Raw genomic sequence first — 17,148 nt, 5'->3', positions numbered from 1 at the left:
CTCTGTTAGGCTGTTAGGGTAATCTTGTATGCCATCAGCAAACCAGACTCCCAAAATAAAGATTAGAAGCCTGTTTTTAGCAATTAAAAATGGTTATGAAATATTTCAGGCAAACAGAAAATATAGGGGAAAAAATGTGGCTTCCAAATGCTTGCCACCTGTATTTGTCGTATTACCGTCTCACATCCTTCCCCCCAATTCCAGCTCCCCCTTCCCTAATCGCCCCCTCCAAGATATAAATGATTATAAGTATGGTTAAGGTGTTTTATATTACTCCTTCCCTATTCTCTTTCCTCAGAGGTAATCACTAGCCTGAATTTGGTGTTTATTTCCCCCCGTTTGTTTTCTGCCTTAAAGTAGATTCATAATTCCTAACTTTTGCTCACTAAATTCTTCTGCATAACCTTTTTTTTTCTCCCCTGTGGCAATCTATTACCCATCCAAAAGAGGCTGAGCTCATTTTTCATTATTTAGATTTAACTCTGGTATCTATTTCAATCTACATTGTGGTTTCACTTATTTTTGGTCTGAAAACTAAATATCAATTTCAATAAGCTATTTAATTGATTTTCCTTAAATAATTAATGCCTGGAGCTTTAATGTTCCATTATGTGATGTATCTCCACCTTTGTGGGAGTATACTTCTTCCAAGGCTTGTATAACTTTCCTATGAAGCACAGTTTAAGTTCAACGGTTTTCTCTTGTGTAGAGATTTTTTTTTTTACAACAAAGAAATAAATTAAAAGAATACTTAAAAAAATTAACTCTCATTGTAAATGAGAAGATTGGTTCCATTTTTTAAAAAATTGTTCAGCAGCAACCTTGAGAACTCAGAGAGAAGGAAGAATTTGAAAAGCTTAATCTCAGTGGTAGCCATTATTTTCTATTGCTTTGTTTTTGTTTAAAACATGGATGGTATTTCTTTGTGTAAAGTATAGGGGCGCCTGGGTGGCTCAGTCGGTTAAGCATCCGACTTTGGCTCAGGCCATGATCTCATGGTCCGTAAGTTCAAGCCCCGCATCAGGCTCTGTGCTGACAGCTCAGAACCTGGAGCCTGCTTTGGATTCTATGTCTCCCTGTCTCTCTGCTCTTCTCCGGCTCATGCTCTGTCTCTCTGTGTCTCAAAAATAAATAACAACTTTTTTTTTTTTAAAAAGTATATATTTTTTTTCACTCTGTTAAGAAATATTTTTCTCTTGTCCCCAGAACTACAGGATTCCCTGACTTCTACCTGTTACTCTGTGGGTATTCATTACAGGGTCCTTTTTGCAAGTGGCATACTTCAAAACTGTCACTTCTTAAAATAATCTATTTGCTTTAATCTGTTTGCTTCTATTCTAAGTTTAGATTTTGAAATAATTTACATGTTGCAAGTGATTTTGATTTTAGCATTTTCTAAAGAAGAAAGTTATAGGTTTAAATAATCTTTCTTTTTTTAATGTTTATTTCTGAGAGAGAGAGAGAGACAGAGGGAGTACATGAGTGGGGAAAGGACAGAGAGAGAGGGAGAGAGAGAATCTGAAGCAGGCAAGGCTCTGTCAGCACAGAGACCGATATGGGGCTCAATCTCACGAACCATGAGATCGTGAGATGCTAACCGACTGAGCCACCCAGGCGCCCCTAGATAATCTTTCTTAACCGACAAAGCCCACTGGCCTAGAGATGTAGCACACTGGTTTCAACACCAGTCTTTTTTGAAAACAGGTGTGTAGTTCATGTCAGTTACTGGAGACTTTTTAGTGCAATCCCTTAATTTTTTTCGACCTTCTTTTCGTTAGCGTTCTGTAGTGTTTGGCTTATATTCCTCAACTTTCCCATAATCTGGCAGTTACATTTGTAGAGATACTCTTTCAACCAGGATTTAATTAAGTACTTTCAGAGTGACAGGCCCCCTGGCTCATTTATCCCTGATCTGTATGTAAACCTTCTGGACGTTTATTATTAGTCTAGCAGAGTAATAACATTTATTAAATACCTACTTGTATTAGACATTATATAAGCATTTTAATGGATTATCTCTTTTAATCCTCATAACAGGCTTGTCAGGTGGGGATATGTTACCATCATCCTCATTGTTCAGATGAGTTAACTGGATCACAAATAAATCATTTGTCTCAAATCACAGGGAGGTGAGGTTGCCAGATAAAATATAGGATGCCGAATTAAATTGAATTTCTGAGAGACAACTAACTCTTGTATAATTTGATACCCCCCTCCCGGAAAATAAATGGCAGAGCTAGGATTTTAAACCATATAATCTGCCTAAAAGGTCCAAGCTGTTAGCTACTGCCATATACGGGCTATGGAGAATAAAAATCACATCTACCTGGATATTCATTCAGTATTTGGAAGGCAACCACTACCTACACTTACTTTCTTTCTTTCTTTCTTTCTTTCTTTCTTTCTTTCTTTCTTTCTTTCTTTCTTTCTTTCTTTCTTTCTTTCCTTCCTTCCTTCCTTCCTTCCTTCCTTCCTTCCTTCCTTCTTTCCTTCCTTCCTTTTTACTCATTATTTTTCAGTATTTAGTATAATGTAAAAATATGTGCTTTTTTCCCCGATTTCAAAGTCTAATATTCAAGTAAATTCATGTATGTGTTTATGTCTTCTTGTTTAAGTCTTTATTAACTGTATATTAAATAACATAGCCATTGTCATTTAGCCATTTACATTATTCAAATTCTTGTCTTTTTACTTCCTTTTCTCAGACACAGAAAGATTTAATTACATGTGTGTGCTAAAAAGGTACATTTTCTTTTCTTTTCTTTTTTGATAAGATCAAGGAAATGACACTTGAATAAGGTATTTAATGTGAGGCGCCTGGGTGGCTCAGTCGGTTGAGCGTCCGACTTCGATTCAGGTCATGAACATGCAGTTCGTCAGTTCAAGCCCCGTGTCGGGCTCTGTGCTGATAGCTCAGAGCCTGGAGCCTGCTTCGGATTCTGTGCCTCCTCTCTCTCTGCCCCTCCACCGCTTACATTCTGTCTCTCAAAAATAAAGACAAAAAAACCTTTTTTAAAAAGGTATTTAACAGTTCTTTGAAGCATGTCCTATGTGTTCTTTAAAAAAAATGAGAAAGTATAAAACACAGATGTAGAATTAAAAGAGGCTTTTCACTAAGAATTGCCAGGGAAGCTATCTGGCCCTGCCAGATGATAATACAGAGAAGTAAGAAATCATTTTTCCTTATGAATTACCACAACTCAGGATCAGACTTTTAGTTTTGCACATCTGGAAATTGACTTTAAAAACTAAAGACACAGAGTGCCTGGCTGGCTCAGTCAGTAGAGCACGTGACTCTTGGTCTCAGGGTTGTGAGTTCAAGCTGCACGTTGGGCGTGGAGGCTACTTAAACACAAAAACACAAACAAACAAACAAAAAATGAAAAACAAAACAAAAAAAACCAGGGACACAAAAGATTGAATAAACACACATTTTAAATCTGATATTTTTCATTTCCAGTTTCAGCAGGATATATTAAAGAGAAGATGGTTTTTAAGATTATTTTTTCTTTTAAAAAATTCTTTAAAATTTTTAATTGAAGTATAGCTGACAGAATATATTAGTTTCAGGTGTACAATATAGTGATTTGACGTTTATATATATTACGAAATGCTTGCTATGTAAGTGTGGTTACCATCTGTCACCACACAAAGTTATTACAATATTATTGACTATATTATTTATGCTGTACTTTTCATCCCATGACTTACTTATTTTATAATTGGAGGTTTCTACCTCTTAATCCTCTTCACCTATTTCACCTACCCACCAACCTCCCTCCCTTCTGGCAACCACCAGTTTATTCTCTGAATTTGAGTCTGTTTTGGTTTTTTGTTGTTTTTTTTTTTTTTTCAGATTCCACATAGAAATGAAACCATATGGTATTTGTCGTTCTCTGTCCATCTTATAAAAAGAAGACACTCTTAAAATTAATGAGCCAAGTGTTTAATTCAAGACTTAGAGTCAAGGAACATGGAATTTGAAAAGAAGTATGTTTTGTAGTGAAACCTGTCTGTAATTAAGGGATATCAATTTTCTATTGTCCAGAAGGAATCGGATAATATCTAGGTAGCAATAGTAAGTCAGATTTTAGAGAAAATTCAGAAAGGAAAGTGACAGCAAGAATCAAAAGTGTAATTCTCAGCAGATGTAATAGTTTCTGCTATAATATTGGCCCCTATTTTATTCAGTCTTTTCCACCTTCATATGTTTTCAGGCACAGTGTGTTGAAAGATTTGTCAGTGACAAAGTGTCTCTGGATTTGTAATGACAATCACTGCAAAGTTAATATTTCTTTTATAGAAATTAAAAAAATTATTTTGGACTACATCTGTTCTGTATATGTGAAATTTTCTATTGGGTTTACTACATTGCTATCCAGCTAACTTTTAATTTTTTAATAGAAATTATTAATGTCATTTACATTTTGTATTTTTAAATATAAGTAGGGTATAATCACCTTTCAGACATAGTGGACCAGAAAACATTAATGAGAAAAGTGTTTCTTCTCTTTTATTGTACAAATCTTTCCATGAAAGCAATGACTTGATTCAGTAAAACTTAGTTAAATCCTCAAATCTCTAGCTAAGAAAAAGTAGATGGTTTTCTTTCAATGTCAGCTCCTGTAAATGTTGAGTTGGCTACAGAGAGACCTAGACTGATTACGGACTTGATTGAAATTAAGTAATTGCATTTTAAGTGAGTGATACTGAAAAGAAACTTTTTTTCTATTCAAAGTCTTTATAAGCGGACTATCTCCTTGTATTCAGTAAAGCCTGACAAAAGAATAAATAGTTCAATTATTTTTGAAGCAGCAGGGAACACCATGTTTGGATTCAGACCTGAGTTCAAATCCCTACTCTGCCTCTTTATAAGGTACTTAGTCTGTTTCCTCTCGGGTACAATGACAATATTAGGATCATAATGCCCATCCCGAAGGCTTGTTATGAGAATCAAACTAAATAATAAATTTATTTATTCATTGAATAACTTTATTGAATACCAGTTCTGCACTAGGCATTGTGGTAGGTACTGTGGATATCAGAGAACATGATAAAAATCCCTGCTCTTCATTTTAGTGGGAGAGACAAACAGCCAAAAGGCAAGCAAATAAAAATGTAATTTTAAGTAGTGAGTGATAAGTTCTGTGAAGAAAAATAAAGCCTGACATCCACGGGAAGTTTCCCCCCACTTTTTATTATAATTTTCAACACACAGCAAAAACCTTGTCCATCTTGGTTCAGCAACTAACATGTTGCTATATTTGCTTCATTTACCTCCTATCCACATGTGTATCTGGGGGGTGTGGGTATCTTGGTTTATTTTTTCTCCCAACCCATTTGAAAGTTAAGTTGCAGATATAATTATAGAGATATAATCATATAATCCTAATAATTAGTCTCTAACTACTTTAACAGATATCTCTTAAGAATTAGGACATTCTTCTTTATAGTAGGGATTGAACCAACACTAGTTCTTTTTTTCCTCCAAAGCCTCATGGAGAAAGCAGTCGTCAGAAATGACAAAAGGGTTTATAATATTTTCATGTCATCTGAACATAGAAGGCTGTATAAAGTTTCTTTGGGAAGATATATGATATACAGTATATTTATAATTTTTTAAATTGGATAGTAGGTACTTTATAAGTGTGTTTTTATTACTTTTCATGTTTTTAATTCTTAAAGACATAAAAATATGTCACTAGTTTTCATTTAAGCGCTATGAAGAGTGGAAATGTACATTGACTGAGGAATTACTCCATTTAGCCTTTGTGGAAACTCTTTAAGAATGTAAAAATATAGAATAATTATCTCTATTATAGAAGAAAAAGTTAATAGTTTAAGTAGAAGTGTTTACTTAATTGCAATTAGATTATCAAGTGGCAAAGCAAGGATTTGGATCCATATCTACTGGCTTCTAAAAACAAGCAATTTCCACTATACCCTGTTGCATTATAAGTGATTGACTTAGCCATTCACGACTTCAGAGGAATTCCTAAATATGTAAAGGAATCTACTGAGATATATTCCTTTATTAAGAATTTTTTGAGCCACCTTTGTGATACACCATGATGAAAATTTAGTTTTATATGGCAAGAAATGTAAACTTTTAATATTTGACACTCATCTTTTGCCTAGCATTGCAATTTAACATATATTACTATATTACTCCATGCATATATATGTGCTTCATTTTCTCAGTCAAGTTCTTTAAGAGTCAGGGCTGTGTCTTCTACTTCAGTGGTTTCCAAGCATGAGTGTGCATCACAATCATCTCAAGAGTTTCTGATTCAGTAGGTCTCGAATGGAGTCCCCAAATTTGTATTTGTAACGCATTCCCTGGTTATATCAATGCTGCTGGTCTGGGGACCACACTTTGAGAACCGCTGTCTACCTCTTCGCCTTACCTCCCACCACAGTCCTTGCCTTGGTGCTTATCACTTAGCTTAAATGCCCTCTCATCTGGGAATCTTCCCTTGATTTCTATTTTATTGAAACTGTAAGTTGTTCTCAAATGTTAGTGTGTACAAGAATCACCTGGAAAACTCGTTGACAAAGCAGATTTCTGATTGGACCCTGAAACATGGATTTTTAGCAAGCACTTTCAGTGTTAATGCAGGTGATCCATCGATAGATTGTGAAATACTGACTTACGGAGTTGATCATGCGCTTGTCATTGCTATGATTGTATATTTTATTTATTATTGTTTTCTATACTCCAGTATCAGTATCATTTTGTTTGTATGTCTGTCTCCCACCAGAGCCCCTGAAGGGAAAGGACTGAGTCTTAGTTATCATTATAACTTAATGCTTAGCACAATGCAGTGTTAAAGAGCAGTAGAGTGCGTACTGCCTGTGAAATCTAGCTATGTGACCTGGGAGGATTTAATCTATCCTAGCCTCAGTTTCCTCTTTTATGCAGTAGTGGTAGCAACACTTAAGTGCTGTAGAAATTAGTTCTCAGGGCATGTATAGTCTTTAGTGTAGCAATTTACATACAGAATGTCCCTACTAAATGGAAACCATTACTATTGTGATGGTGGTTGTGTTCTAGAAGAAGCAAAATAAATGTTTGAATTAATGAAAACTCCTAAATTATGATTTTAGCATCCATATTCAGGATATGTGTTTCACACTTCATTAAAAATCTTTGTTTCGTTGCCTAAAATACCATTTTCTCTTTTGGCATTTTAATAAAATATTGTGAGATAAAATCATGCCTTGGGCTTTTTTTCTCCTGCAGGAAAACCAAGAAACCGCTTGGAACCAATGGACACCATATTTGTTAAACAGGTTAAAGAAGGGGGACCTGCTTTTGAAGCTGGATTATGCACAGGTGCTAATATTTTTCTTTAAACAATACCATGTGATTTCTTTTTTACTTCATTTCTTCCTTCTTCCATATTTCATTTTCCACATTTTTATCTCCGGTATGTTTTTTCCTATGTCTCTGCATCAGTTATTACTATTTTTGAAACCTACTTAGCTGTGTGTTTCTTGATACCCAAACTGATGGGTTTGGACAGAAATAACTTAATATAAATTGGAAATTAGGAGCACTTTTGGTTACCACTTAGAGAATGGACTCTTGGGGGCCCTTTTAAAAGCACCTGTTTTGCATACGTTTAATTTTGATGAGGATTACAAAAAAGCCAAATGATAAAGATGTTTATTGGCATAATTGAAATAATCTTGGAGATCCAAGATTTGGAAGTACCTTATCTGCCAGAAGTGAATTAACTAATTTGCACTGCAAAGAATAACCTAAGTCTGCAGTGGAAGGCAAGTCCTGCTTCATCCGTACATATCCGTGGATGCGGTCTGGTAACTGTTCTAAAATACTCTTGTGATCTGTGATTTCAGCAAGTCTTTTTTTTTTTTTTTTTAATTTTTTTAATGTTTATTTATTTTTGAGAGAGAGAGAGAGACAGTGCTTGAGCAGGGGAGGGGCAGAGAGAGAGGGAGACATAGAATCTGAAGTAGGCTCTGGACTCTGAGCTGTCAGCACAGAGCGTGACATGGGGCTTGAACCCACGAACCATGAGATCATGACCTGAGCTGAAGCCGGACACTCAACCAACTGAGCCACCCAGGTGCCCCTCTGTGATTTTAGTAAAAACTAAGAGATTTAGTTTAGGTTAATGCACACACTAAAATAGTTACTCTTTTTGTTTTCAATATGAAATAATTTAAATGGAAATTAATAAAAAACTATGTTTTACTGCCTTTTGAATAAAGTGTAGTCTTTTCAGCTATAAATAGTACAATCAGCGGATGTTGCCACTAAGATTTATTAGGATGCACTATTTATTATCTCTTCTGTCATAGTTAAAGTAAGCCTAATCCTAATCTCATTAATGTGTATAACATGTATATCAGTGTACATGTGGGATTCCATTACCCGGAATGTATCTCCTATCTTATCCTAAGCCTCGCAAAGGCAGGAAGATATGGAGATGCTGTGAGAAGCACACAGAAAGTACTTTTTTTTTTTCTATTTCCCATGTCTTTTCTCTCTCAGTCTTTTCCTTTCTGCTCCCCTGAATTCTTACTAGTAATCCAAATGTCCTTTACTTTATTAAAATGAAGAACAAGTTAATATACAGAAAGCCAAAACCAGGTGCACACCCATATTCAAGTTCCGTAATATAGCACTAATAAAAAAAACTAAATGTGTTGGGAGGATACTACAAGGAAATGAGACTGAAAGTAGAGGATAGCAAGGTAATAAAAACCATCAACTGTCTAAGCGCACTGAACGATGCTTCTCTATCAGAGATGACAGGGTAAACAGAGAAAAAGCTACGAGTTCTGCAACTCAGAAAACAAGTGATAGGGTTATAAATAGTATAGCTAGAGCCACTTGGTGACTATACCTTTTGGCATTTCTAAGCTCATCATTGCCTGGGGCTCTTAAGACCTAGCTCTATTTCATCAGAAGTTGTATGTATTAAAATGTAGATTCATTTTTGTGAAAGATACTTTAAAAGATAATGAACAAGAATATGTTAAAAATAAGTACCTTAAGAAATATTTCAAAAGTTGGGGCACCTGGGTGGCTCAGACGGCTAAGTATCCGACTTTGGCTCAGGTCATGATCTCATGGTTCGTGAGTTCAAGCCCCGTGTCGGGCTGTGTGCTGACAGCTCAGAACCTGGAGCCTGCTTCAAATACTGTGTCTCCCTCTTTCTCTGCCCCTCTCCCGATCACTCTCTGTCTCTCAAAAGTGAGTAAACATTAAAAAAAATATTTCAAAAGTATTCAGAAATGACTTTTTAAGGAATTCCCCATGTGTTTTTTGTTTTTATTCCTCTTTGTAGGTGATCGAATTATAAAAGTCAATGGAGAAAGTGTTATTGGAAAGACCTATTCCCAAGTAATTGCTTTAATTCAGAACAGGTAAGATTCCTGAAATATGATTAATTTTGGCCAAAGATGGGTGTTTATAAATCAGCGGAGCAAGTACACTTAATACATTAATGTCTATACCCTACAATGGGATGTGGAGAAGCAGGACTTTTCTTTAAAGTAGATAACACATTTGAGAATTGCCAAGGTTGAACTACCTGATGGTGGCTTAACTTGGTGGCTTTGCTTTAGCAAATCTATCAGATTTGTGATTAAAGTCCTTTAGAATCTGAAAGGAACAGAGTTTAGATTTAAATGAAATGACAATTAAATTTGTAATTTGTTTATAACAAAAATGTACATGAAAGCCAATGTAATTTATTTTAAAACCTCTTCCTTAGATATCTTTATATACCTTATTGAATCACATTCTTAGCTCCAATTTATTCATTTGTTTTAATAAAGACAGCAAGAAATTCTCTTTGAATCCATCTCTCACCTATGTTCTACAGAATGAGAGACTTTTGAATTCTAAAGGCAAATAAATATGTGTAGAGAGACTGTGAGATCTCAAAGATAACTTAGTCCTACTCTCTTCCTGTCTACCACACACCGAGAAAATTTTTCTTAATTATAAATAAATAAATTGAAAGCCAAAGTGGTTAACAAATTGAATTCCTGTCAGATGCTACTGGCCATGAGTGGGGTCCCCTTGTCCAGATCATCCCTATTATAATTAAATTGAAGTTCACTATTTTCTGAAGACTTTTATCAAAGTCCTCCAACCATGTCTAAAGCATTTCATGATATAATCTAAGTTATTTACACTAATGCCCTAATGCATTGTCATTTTTGCAGTTAGATGATGTGATTGGGATTTATTGCTCTCCAAGTATTCTTCTTACTGTTTTACTATTTAATGAAATTCTTAGAGAAAGCAAATCTTAAATCTTGCGTCTGATGTTAGATTCTAGGTGTTCCTGACAGTGATCCCTATTTGATCTCAAGTATCGGAGAGAACAGGGGACTGGTGAAAAATTTAAAGCCACTTCAGAGGCAGTGGGGAGGTCACCCAAATTTTTATTCCCTTGAAATAATTTAGATCATTATACGTACACCAATGTATCTTATCAGTTTGTAATTTAAGAATTTTTCGTGTATTTGCTAACATCTCTTCTTTAAAAATAGTATTTTTCCAAGTAACCACGACTTAATCTCTGTTACTCAAAATCCACATTAAGTTTTTTTTTTTGTTTTTTTGTTCCTGGTGCAGTTCGTCTCTCAGAATAATAACACTTTGGAATGACAGTCTTGATTTTTCAGCCGATAAAGCAATTTGAAAAATAGAGGAAAACTGTTTTTTTGATTATCTTATTTTCTTTTAAAAAATTGTGTTCCTTTTGTCTGCAGTTGGTAGCAAATGGATAATGCAGCACAAAGCCATTGAGATTCTGCAGTGTATTAATGTAAAAATGTATCCTTGCAGAAGAATTTATCTAAGCATCAGTATGTATTTTCTACCAGCTCTAAATACTAAAATACAAGTACCTACATATTTTATCAATAAAATTTATTTGAACCTGTGGTTCTTACAGTTTACTATTCTCAGCATTTATGAACCTCATAATAAGTTCAAATCGAACAAAAAGTGACACCAGTAAATTATTAGGTTTCGTTTTCTTTTTGTTGTTGTTGATTGTTTCTTCATCTCTTGATTGTATTGGGGGAAGAAAAAAATCCGTCTGATATTGTTAGGTTAGATACTGAATCACTTGATGGAGATAGCCCACCATCCTTGCCTTTTCTAAATGTAATTCCAGGTCACAGGACTCAGTATAATTCACCCCTTTGTGCTTTTTTGAACCTAGAGAAACTTCTCTATCATTTTTGACAGGGCAGTTATAGTACCAAAATAAAGTGAGACTTTGAGCCGTTTCTCTAAAGCCTCTAAAATTAAGTCAGAGAAGAAAGCAAATAGTTAAGCACTATATAGTTTTTAGAAATGAGTCATTTTGATAGTTTTTAGAAATGAGTCATTTTGATAGTTATGATGGTGAACTCTGATTTCCTTCACTTCTGAGGCCAAAAGGGAATATTTCAAAATTGAGATGTTTAATATTACTTAAAATGTTAAATTTGAGGGTTCTTTGGTTATTTTCATGTGACTATATTTTTAACTTGATAAATAGTGAACATATGTGGTAAAAATTATAATTCTTTCTGTGACTTGAATTAAAATAATAAATAAATATATGCTGAAGAGCTTTGTTCCAGGAGTATTTAACATAAGTAATATACTTCATGTTCCTAAATTAGAAACACATAAAGAAGATTTACCTGGTTATAAATAGCTCTAACATATGGCAGGATGCCTTCTTTCGTTCATAATTAGCTTGTATATATAAAAGTGACTTATTTTTTTAATGATTTGAGTTTGAAAAGTAAAGATTAAAAAAAAAACCCAAAAATTAAACTCGTAAGCAAATTTAACAGATACTTCTGAGCTATTTTTTATGTCTTTTGTATACACTTGCCCCTCCCCTAAAATAATTTTTATATATATTCAATTTCAGTGATACAACATTGGAACTTAGTGTTATGCCAAAAGATGAAGACATTCTCCAAGTGGTAAGTTTTATTTATTTAAATCTGAATTGTTCAACAGTCTCAAACACTAGTAAAAATCCTTTAAAGATGGACTTTAAAGGTGGAGGTGGACAGAATGAAAGATTCTGGGGAAATTTAGCAGAGTCTGGGATTCTCTATATTTTACCAAAAAACAAACAAACAAAAAAAAATTTTCAAAAAAAAACAGTCAATTTTTACAATCAAGTGACATAAGAATGTTCTATTCATTTTGACAGTGAAAATGTCAGGGTCTTCAAGAGGAAATTATACTATATTGAAGTCTTTAGCATTTAGCCTAAATTTTCCCTCATTTTCAGAAAGAAAATAAGTTGAATAGAATCCTTAACTATTTTATTGAGCTTAAATATTGCTGAAAGTAAAAAGAAGCAAAACATACATAAATTTATAAACATATATAAATTTCATTCAAGAAAATACTAGTTTTCCTCAATTGACTTTGTAGTTTAGTAGAATAAAATAGCATCAGTAAAAGCTTTGAAGTAACACCCTCTAAACTTCAGTGACCACTGAAGTTTGTGTTTCTCCTTTTAGCAAATAATTGTGTGTGTGTGTTTTTTTTAATTCAAGTACAACAGGGAGCTCATGGAATCTTTGTGATGGGAATGGAAAGGGTAAAGTCATGTTTTTCATTTGTAAGGCATTAGTTTGAATTTAGTTTAAAATAAGTCCTAAGATCTTCTGTAAACAATTTTTTTTCTTTAAGAGAGAGAGAGAGTGAGTGAGAGAGCACGAGAGAGGGGCAGAGGGAGAAGGAGAGAGAGAATCTTACACAGGCTCCCCACTCAGCACAGAGCCTGACACGGGGCTCAACCTCACAACCATAAGATTATGACCTAAGCTGAAATCAAGAGTTGGACCCTTAACCGACTGAGCCACCCTGGTGTCCCAAAATGTTTGTGTGTTTTTTTTTTTTTTTTTTAACAGAAATGTGATTAAAGCTGGTCCTAGTGATTCAATTTATCCACTGACATGTAAAGTCTAATTGACTAAAATCCATGGAGACCCATCTTATGTTTTCCAGGCATAGGCATGCGGATTGTATTTAGGAATGGCTTTTTAGCGATAACAGATCACCCTCCTCAGGTACATAATTCTTCTGGCGTTGGGAAGTCTCAACGAGGAAAGTGCACCTATCCAGGGTAGCTGTCCTAGGCAAGTAGACCTAGCTGTGGAGTACCCACCCTGGTATTTGAGCGGAGTAAGAGAGCTGCAGACATAACCACTGAAGGCAATGGGAGTCACCAGATTAGAAATAAATGAGGGACTCCGGGCTGATGTTCCTCCTACACAAGATGATGCACAGATGTGGAGGAGGCCTTCCCTTGAATCCTCCTTGGCAATTTGATGACTCAAAGATAGAAGGCATTTCCAAAACAGAACTGTTTTCTCATCTTCAGTGGACTCTTTCCTTGCCAAGGTGAAGGCACTGGGTTGGATGCTGTTTAGAACAGGTCTCGTTTCACAGAATGGCTGAAGTTGCACTGAATTCCTAGGGCAGGAATCAAGCACAGAATTACCGTCGCAGCCTGCTGTGTGGTTGATGAAGAGTATCAGTGTGGAAGCGGCAGCGGTGGAGGGAATAATTGTCTAATTTCATGATCAGTGGAAAATTAGGTTAATTAGCCTGTCGTGTTATATTTTATTTAGGATATGTGTATTTAAAACAAAGGCAAAATACAGAGTATTACAAACACAGGGAAAAATTGGTGCACTTGAGTGGCGTGAGCACACGGATCTACAAAGCTCATTAGTAAAAGGTCGTGGTAAGGGGCGCCTGGGTGGCTCAGTCGAGTCGGTTAAGCGACCGACTTCGGCTCAGGTCGTGATCTCGTGGTCCGTGAGTTTGAGCCCCGCGTCGGGCTCTGTGCTGACAGCTCAGAGCCTGCAGCCTGTTTCAGATTCTGTGTCTGCCTCTCTCTGACCCTCCCCCGTTCATGCTCTGTCTCTGTCTCAAAAATAAATAAATGTTAAAAAAAAAAAAAATTTAAAGGTCGTGGTAAAATTGTAACAAAATTCATTTTTAAAACGTTATTTGAATTATTTTAATCTTAAGAGATTAAAAGCATATGCCCTGAACGATAAAAGAAAACCACACTTTTAAACTCAGCCTTCATTCACAGTTGAACGTACTGTAATTCATGAGAAAATCAAAGGAGTGTATATAATTAATGCCTACTATGCATTGTTTCCTAAAGGATTTTAGAAGGTGGCACCTTCTTTTTCTGCATAAATGTTTTTAGCTGGGATATCTATGAGTGTCCTTTTTTAAAGCTATTGCAAAACACAAAGAGAATCCGGGATTAAAAAAAAAAAAAAAAACATATGTAGAAATTGTTATAACAGATTCTAGAGTTAAAATGTTCTGTAAAGGCCTTAAGTATTTATCTTGGTCTTAAGTCTGGTACCCAAAGTATATGCTTTAAAGACGTATTTGTCCCTCTTGAGGTTGAATATTCATTGTAAAGAAAAAGTAAACATGAACATTTTTACGACCATTGTAAAAATTACTCACCCAAGTGAAAGCTTCTCGTAGTTTGTATGTGTTTGCCTGGGTGACAGCAGGGCTGTGTGTCCATGGAATTTTCTTTTCTAAAGTGATATATGGACCAAATTGTTCTAGAGGCGCTCAGCTCATCTTGGCATAGAAGATTTAATTTGGTTTAAAATTTGACTCATGGAAGGATAGGTATGTAGTAATAAATTTCATAATTGCAGATGACCAGTCATATAATATTGAAAAACATGAAGTAAAACGAAGAATAATTCATTGTGTTCCTACTAGTGCCGTTAGTAGTGCTCCTGTACCCGCAGCCTCCTTTTCTAAACCAACATCTATTTTCTAGATGAGCAATATGAATAGTATTACATTCATTTTAGTCATTTTGACGTATTTTATAATGATAGTTTAGACTGTGATATCTTAGCTTTGTATTTTTAAGGTATTATCACAAAATAAAAAACTCTTTCTGTTCCATTTTCAAAAAAACAAAGCCAAAACCAGAAGGGTTGTTTCGTTACCCTCCCAAATGTCGGCCATGCATGAAGTCATCAAGTCACCTAAAAAGGGATTGCTGCCTGAAGAGAACCCTTTCTTGAATGGGCTCTCGATAGGAGATCTCGACCTGACCGTTCTTGTCAGTGGATGCATCGTGAGATTTTGTTAAGCGTTTGGCTTACTGGATTCCAAATTAAATTTTAAGTTGATTAGTCCTTATAGCTGTGGAGATTTGTGGGCACGTCTAGTGTTTGACCAGGGCACTCTGAGCCTGCTTTTGCTGTTGTGCGTTAATAAACACAGCAAGGTTAAACAGCTTTTCTAGTAGACAGGGAAGGAAGCAACAGTGTTAGGACTTGAACCCAGGTAGGTCTGAGACCAAAGCCTATACCGCAGCCCTTTACTGCCAACAGGTGCAGATGAGGAGTTAAGGGGCTTAGCATAGTCCCATGGTCACTGTCAGTTTTAAATATTTATAATTGTAACATGCTTGTAAAGCCACAAATAATTTAGAAAGATATAAAGTTTTCATACCACCCCCTTCTTCCACACCCCACCTTGCCATGTTTGGCGTGTATTTTATTATACAGACAGACATGTAATTATTTTTTATTTTATCATAGGTAATATTATTAAATTAATAGATCAGCCTGTTAAAGGTGAAATGGTAGGCAGGAATTTCAATCTTACCGACTTAGTTATTCTGCAGGGTTTTTTTGGGGGGGGGTTGTTTGTTTTTATCATCTATTAGGCAATAAATATGGAATAGTAATAGTATTATAATGGTAATAGGTATGGTAATTGCGGTTTTGGTACAACTCTACTAAAACCGAACTGGAAGATTATTTTAGGATGAGTTACTATTAGATACTATACATACAATCGAGATCCAGACTGTTAAAATTAAATTTTATTTAATATGCTCTCTGCAGTTCTGATTCCAGATGACGAATTCTGTGGGTCACCTTTCTTTCCTTACATTCCTCACCCCCCATCCCCTCTCTTTTTAAAGAACCTTTTGGATCTGTAGGCAGGGCTGCTGCTACTCTGTTTTCATTTGGAATGGCTTTATTTTTAAAATATGAGCTTTTAAACTACTAAACTACTATAAGATATAAAAATTAACTACTAAGTAAAGGAAATCCAAGGAAGAATATTGAGTGGTATATAAAAGGGCTAAATGTAAAAAATGGGCTAGACTTTTTTTGTCATAGCCTGTTGAGTTCAATGGAGGAAAATTTAAGTGTTTTCTAATTCCATCAAAACATCTGCATATGTTGTGAGGTATCCATTTGGGCTTAAATGTAAAAATAAACATTACTAAGAGCCAAATAATGCAGTTCTTATGACATTGGTTTCAAAAATTGCTGGGCCGTGTCATTTCAGACAAACTTATTAATACACATGATGTTGACATTATTATAAAAGAATATAAATTGGCATCGTTACATATGAATGACTTTGTTTACATGATATTTTGTGCTATTTAATGGGTGCCCGCTGACAGTTCAGATTCCCAATATGTAGGAATGTATGTAGTTACAACACTCATGTCAGGTCATGATGTCTCAATGGAAGAGTTGGTACTTTTCAACCAAGCACTCGAGAAAAAGTATCCCACAGTCACAGCTGTGAGCAGGTTACAGAGTTTTTGGTTCTGTTCCCAGAAGGTAAAACCTTATCAGGGGGTTCCTGTTCACCTCGAGAGGTTGCATATTGTAATCCATCCCAGGTGATCCACCCAACGTTTGCTCCAGCCCTGATTAATACTTTCCTCCTTGAAAGAGTCTAAAGTGGTCCTTAGTAGGCAGCTTGTTTTCCAGAGGAATACTTAAAAGCATCATGGGAGAAGAGGATTCTTTAAAATGTGTATTGTCTATTCCTAATTTACTTCCCTAAACTTATTCTGGAGCTAATTTATGTTTGTAGCATAGCCCTGAGAGTAGCCGTAGAAGTGTGTTTCCCTAGAATAATTCCCGGGTATGTCCATGACCTACCTGGACACATACAAAGCCACAATGGTCGAGGGCACTGCTGATTTGCCCGTGGATGTTAATGGAATGGCATTGGTCCCCAAACTTTATGAGAATGAGGAACTTTCAAGGAGACAGATAAACAAGCTTTTTAGTGTACATGAACTCTGAGACTGTGTAAGG

At 35.4% G+C, this 17,148-nt stretch overlaps 1 protein-coding gene across 1 annotated transcript in view; it reads left to right on the top strand.

Annotated features, from left to right (window-relative positions):
- The window catches only part of ARHGAP21 (Rho GTPase activating protein 21), a 133,896-nt gene that overhangs the window by 74,473 nt on the left and 42,275 nt on the right, over nt 1–17,148 (top strand). The window contains 3 exon segments of the mRNA XM_006933312.5: nt 7,244–7,336; nt 9,321–9,399; nt 11,922–11,976. Coding sequence (XP_006933374.4) covers nt 7,244–7,336; nt 9,321–9,399; nt 11,922–11,976 — 227 coding nt within the window.

The sequence above is a fragment of the Felis catus genome, chromosome B4 (assembly GCF_018350175.1).
Source record: "Felis catus isolate Fca126 chromosome B4, F.catus_Fca126_mat1.0, whole genome shotgun sequence".
NCBI lineage: Eukaryota > Metazoa > Chordata > Mammalia > Carnivora > Felidae > Felis > Felis catus.
The sequence above is the reverse complement of the archived record's forward strand: the minus strand, read 5'-3'. Positions and strand labels throughout refer to the sequence as shown.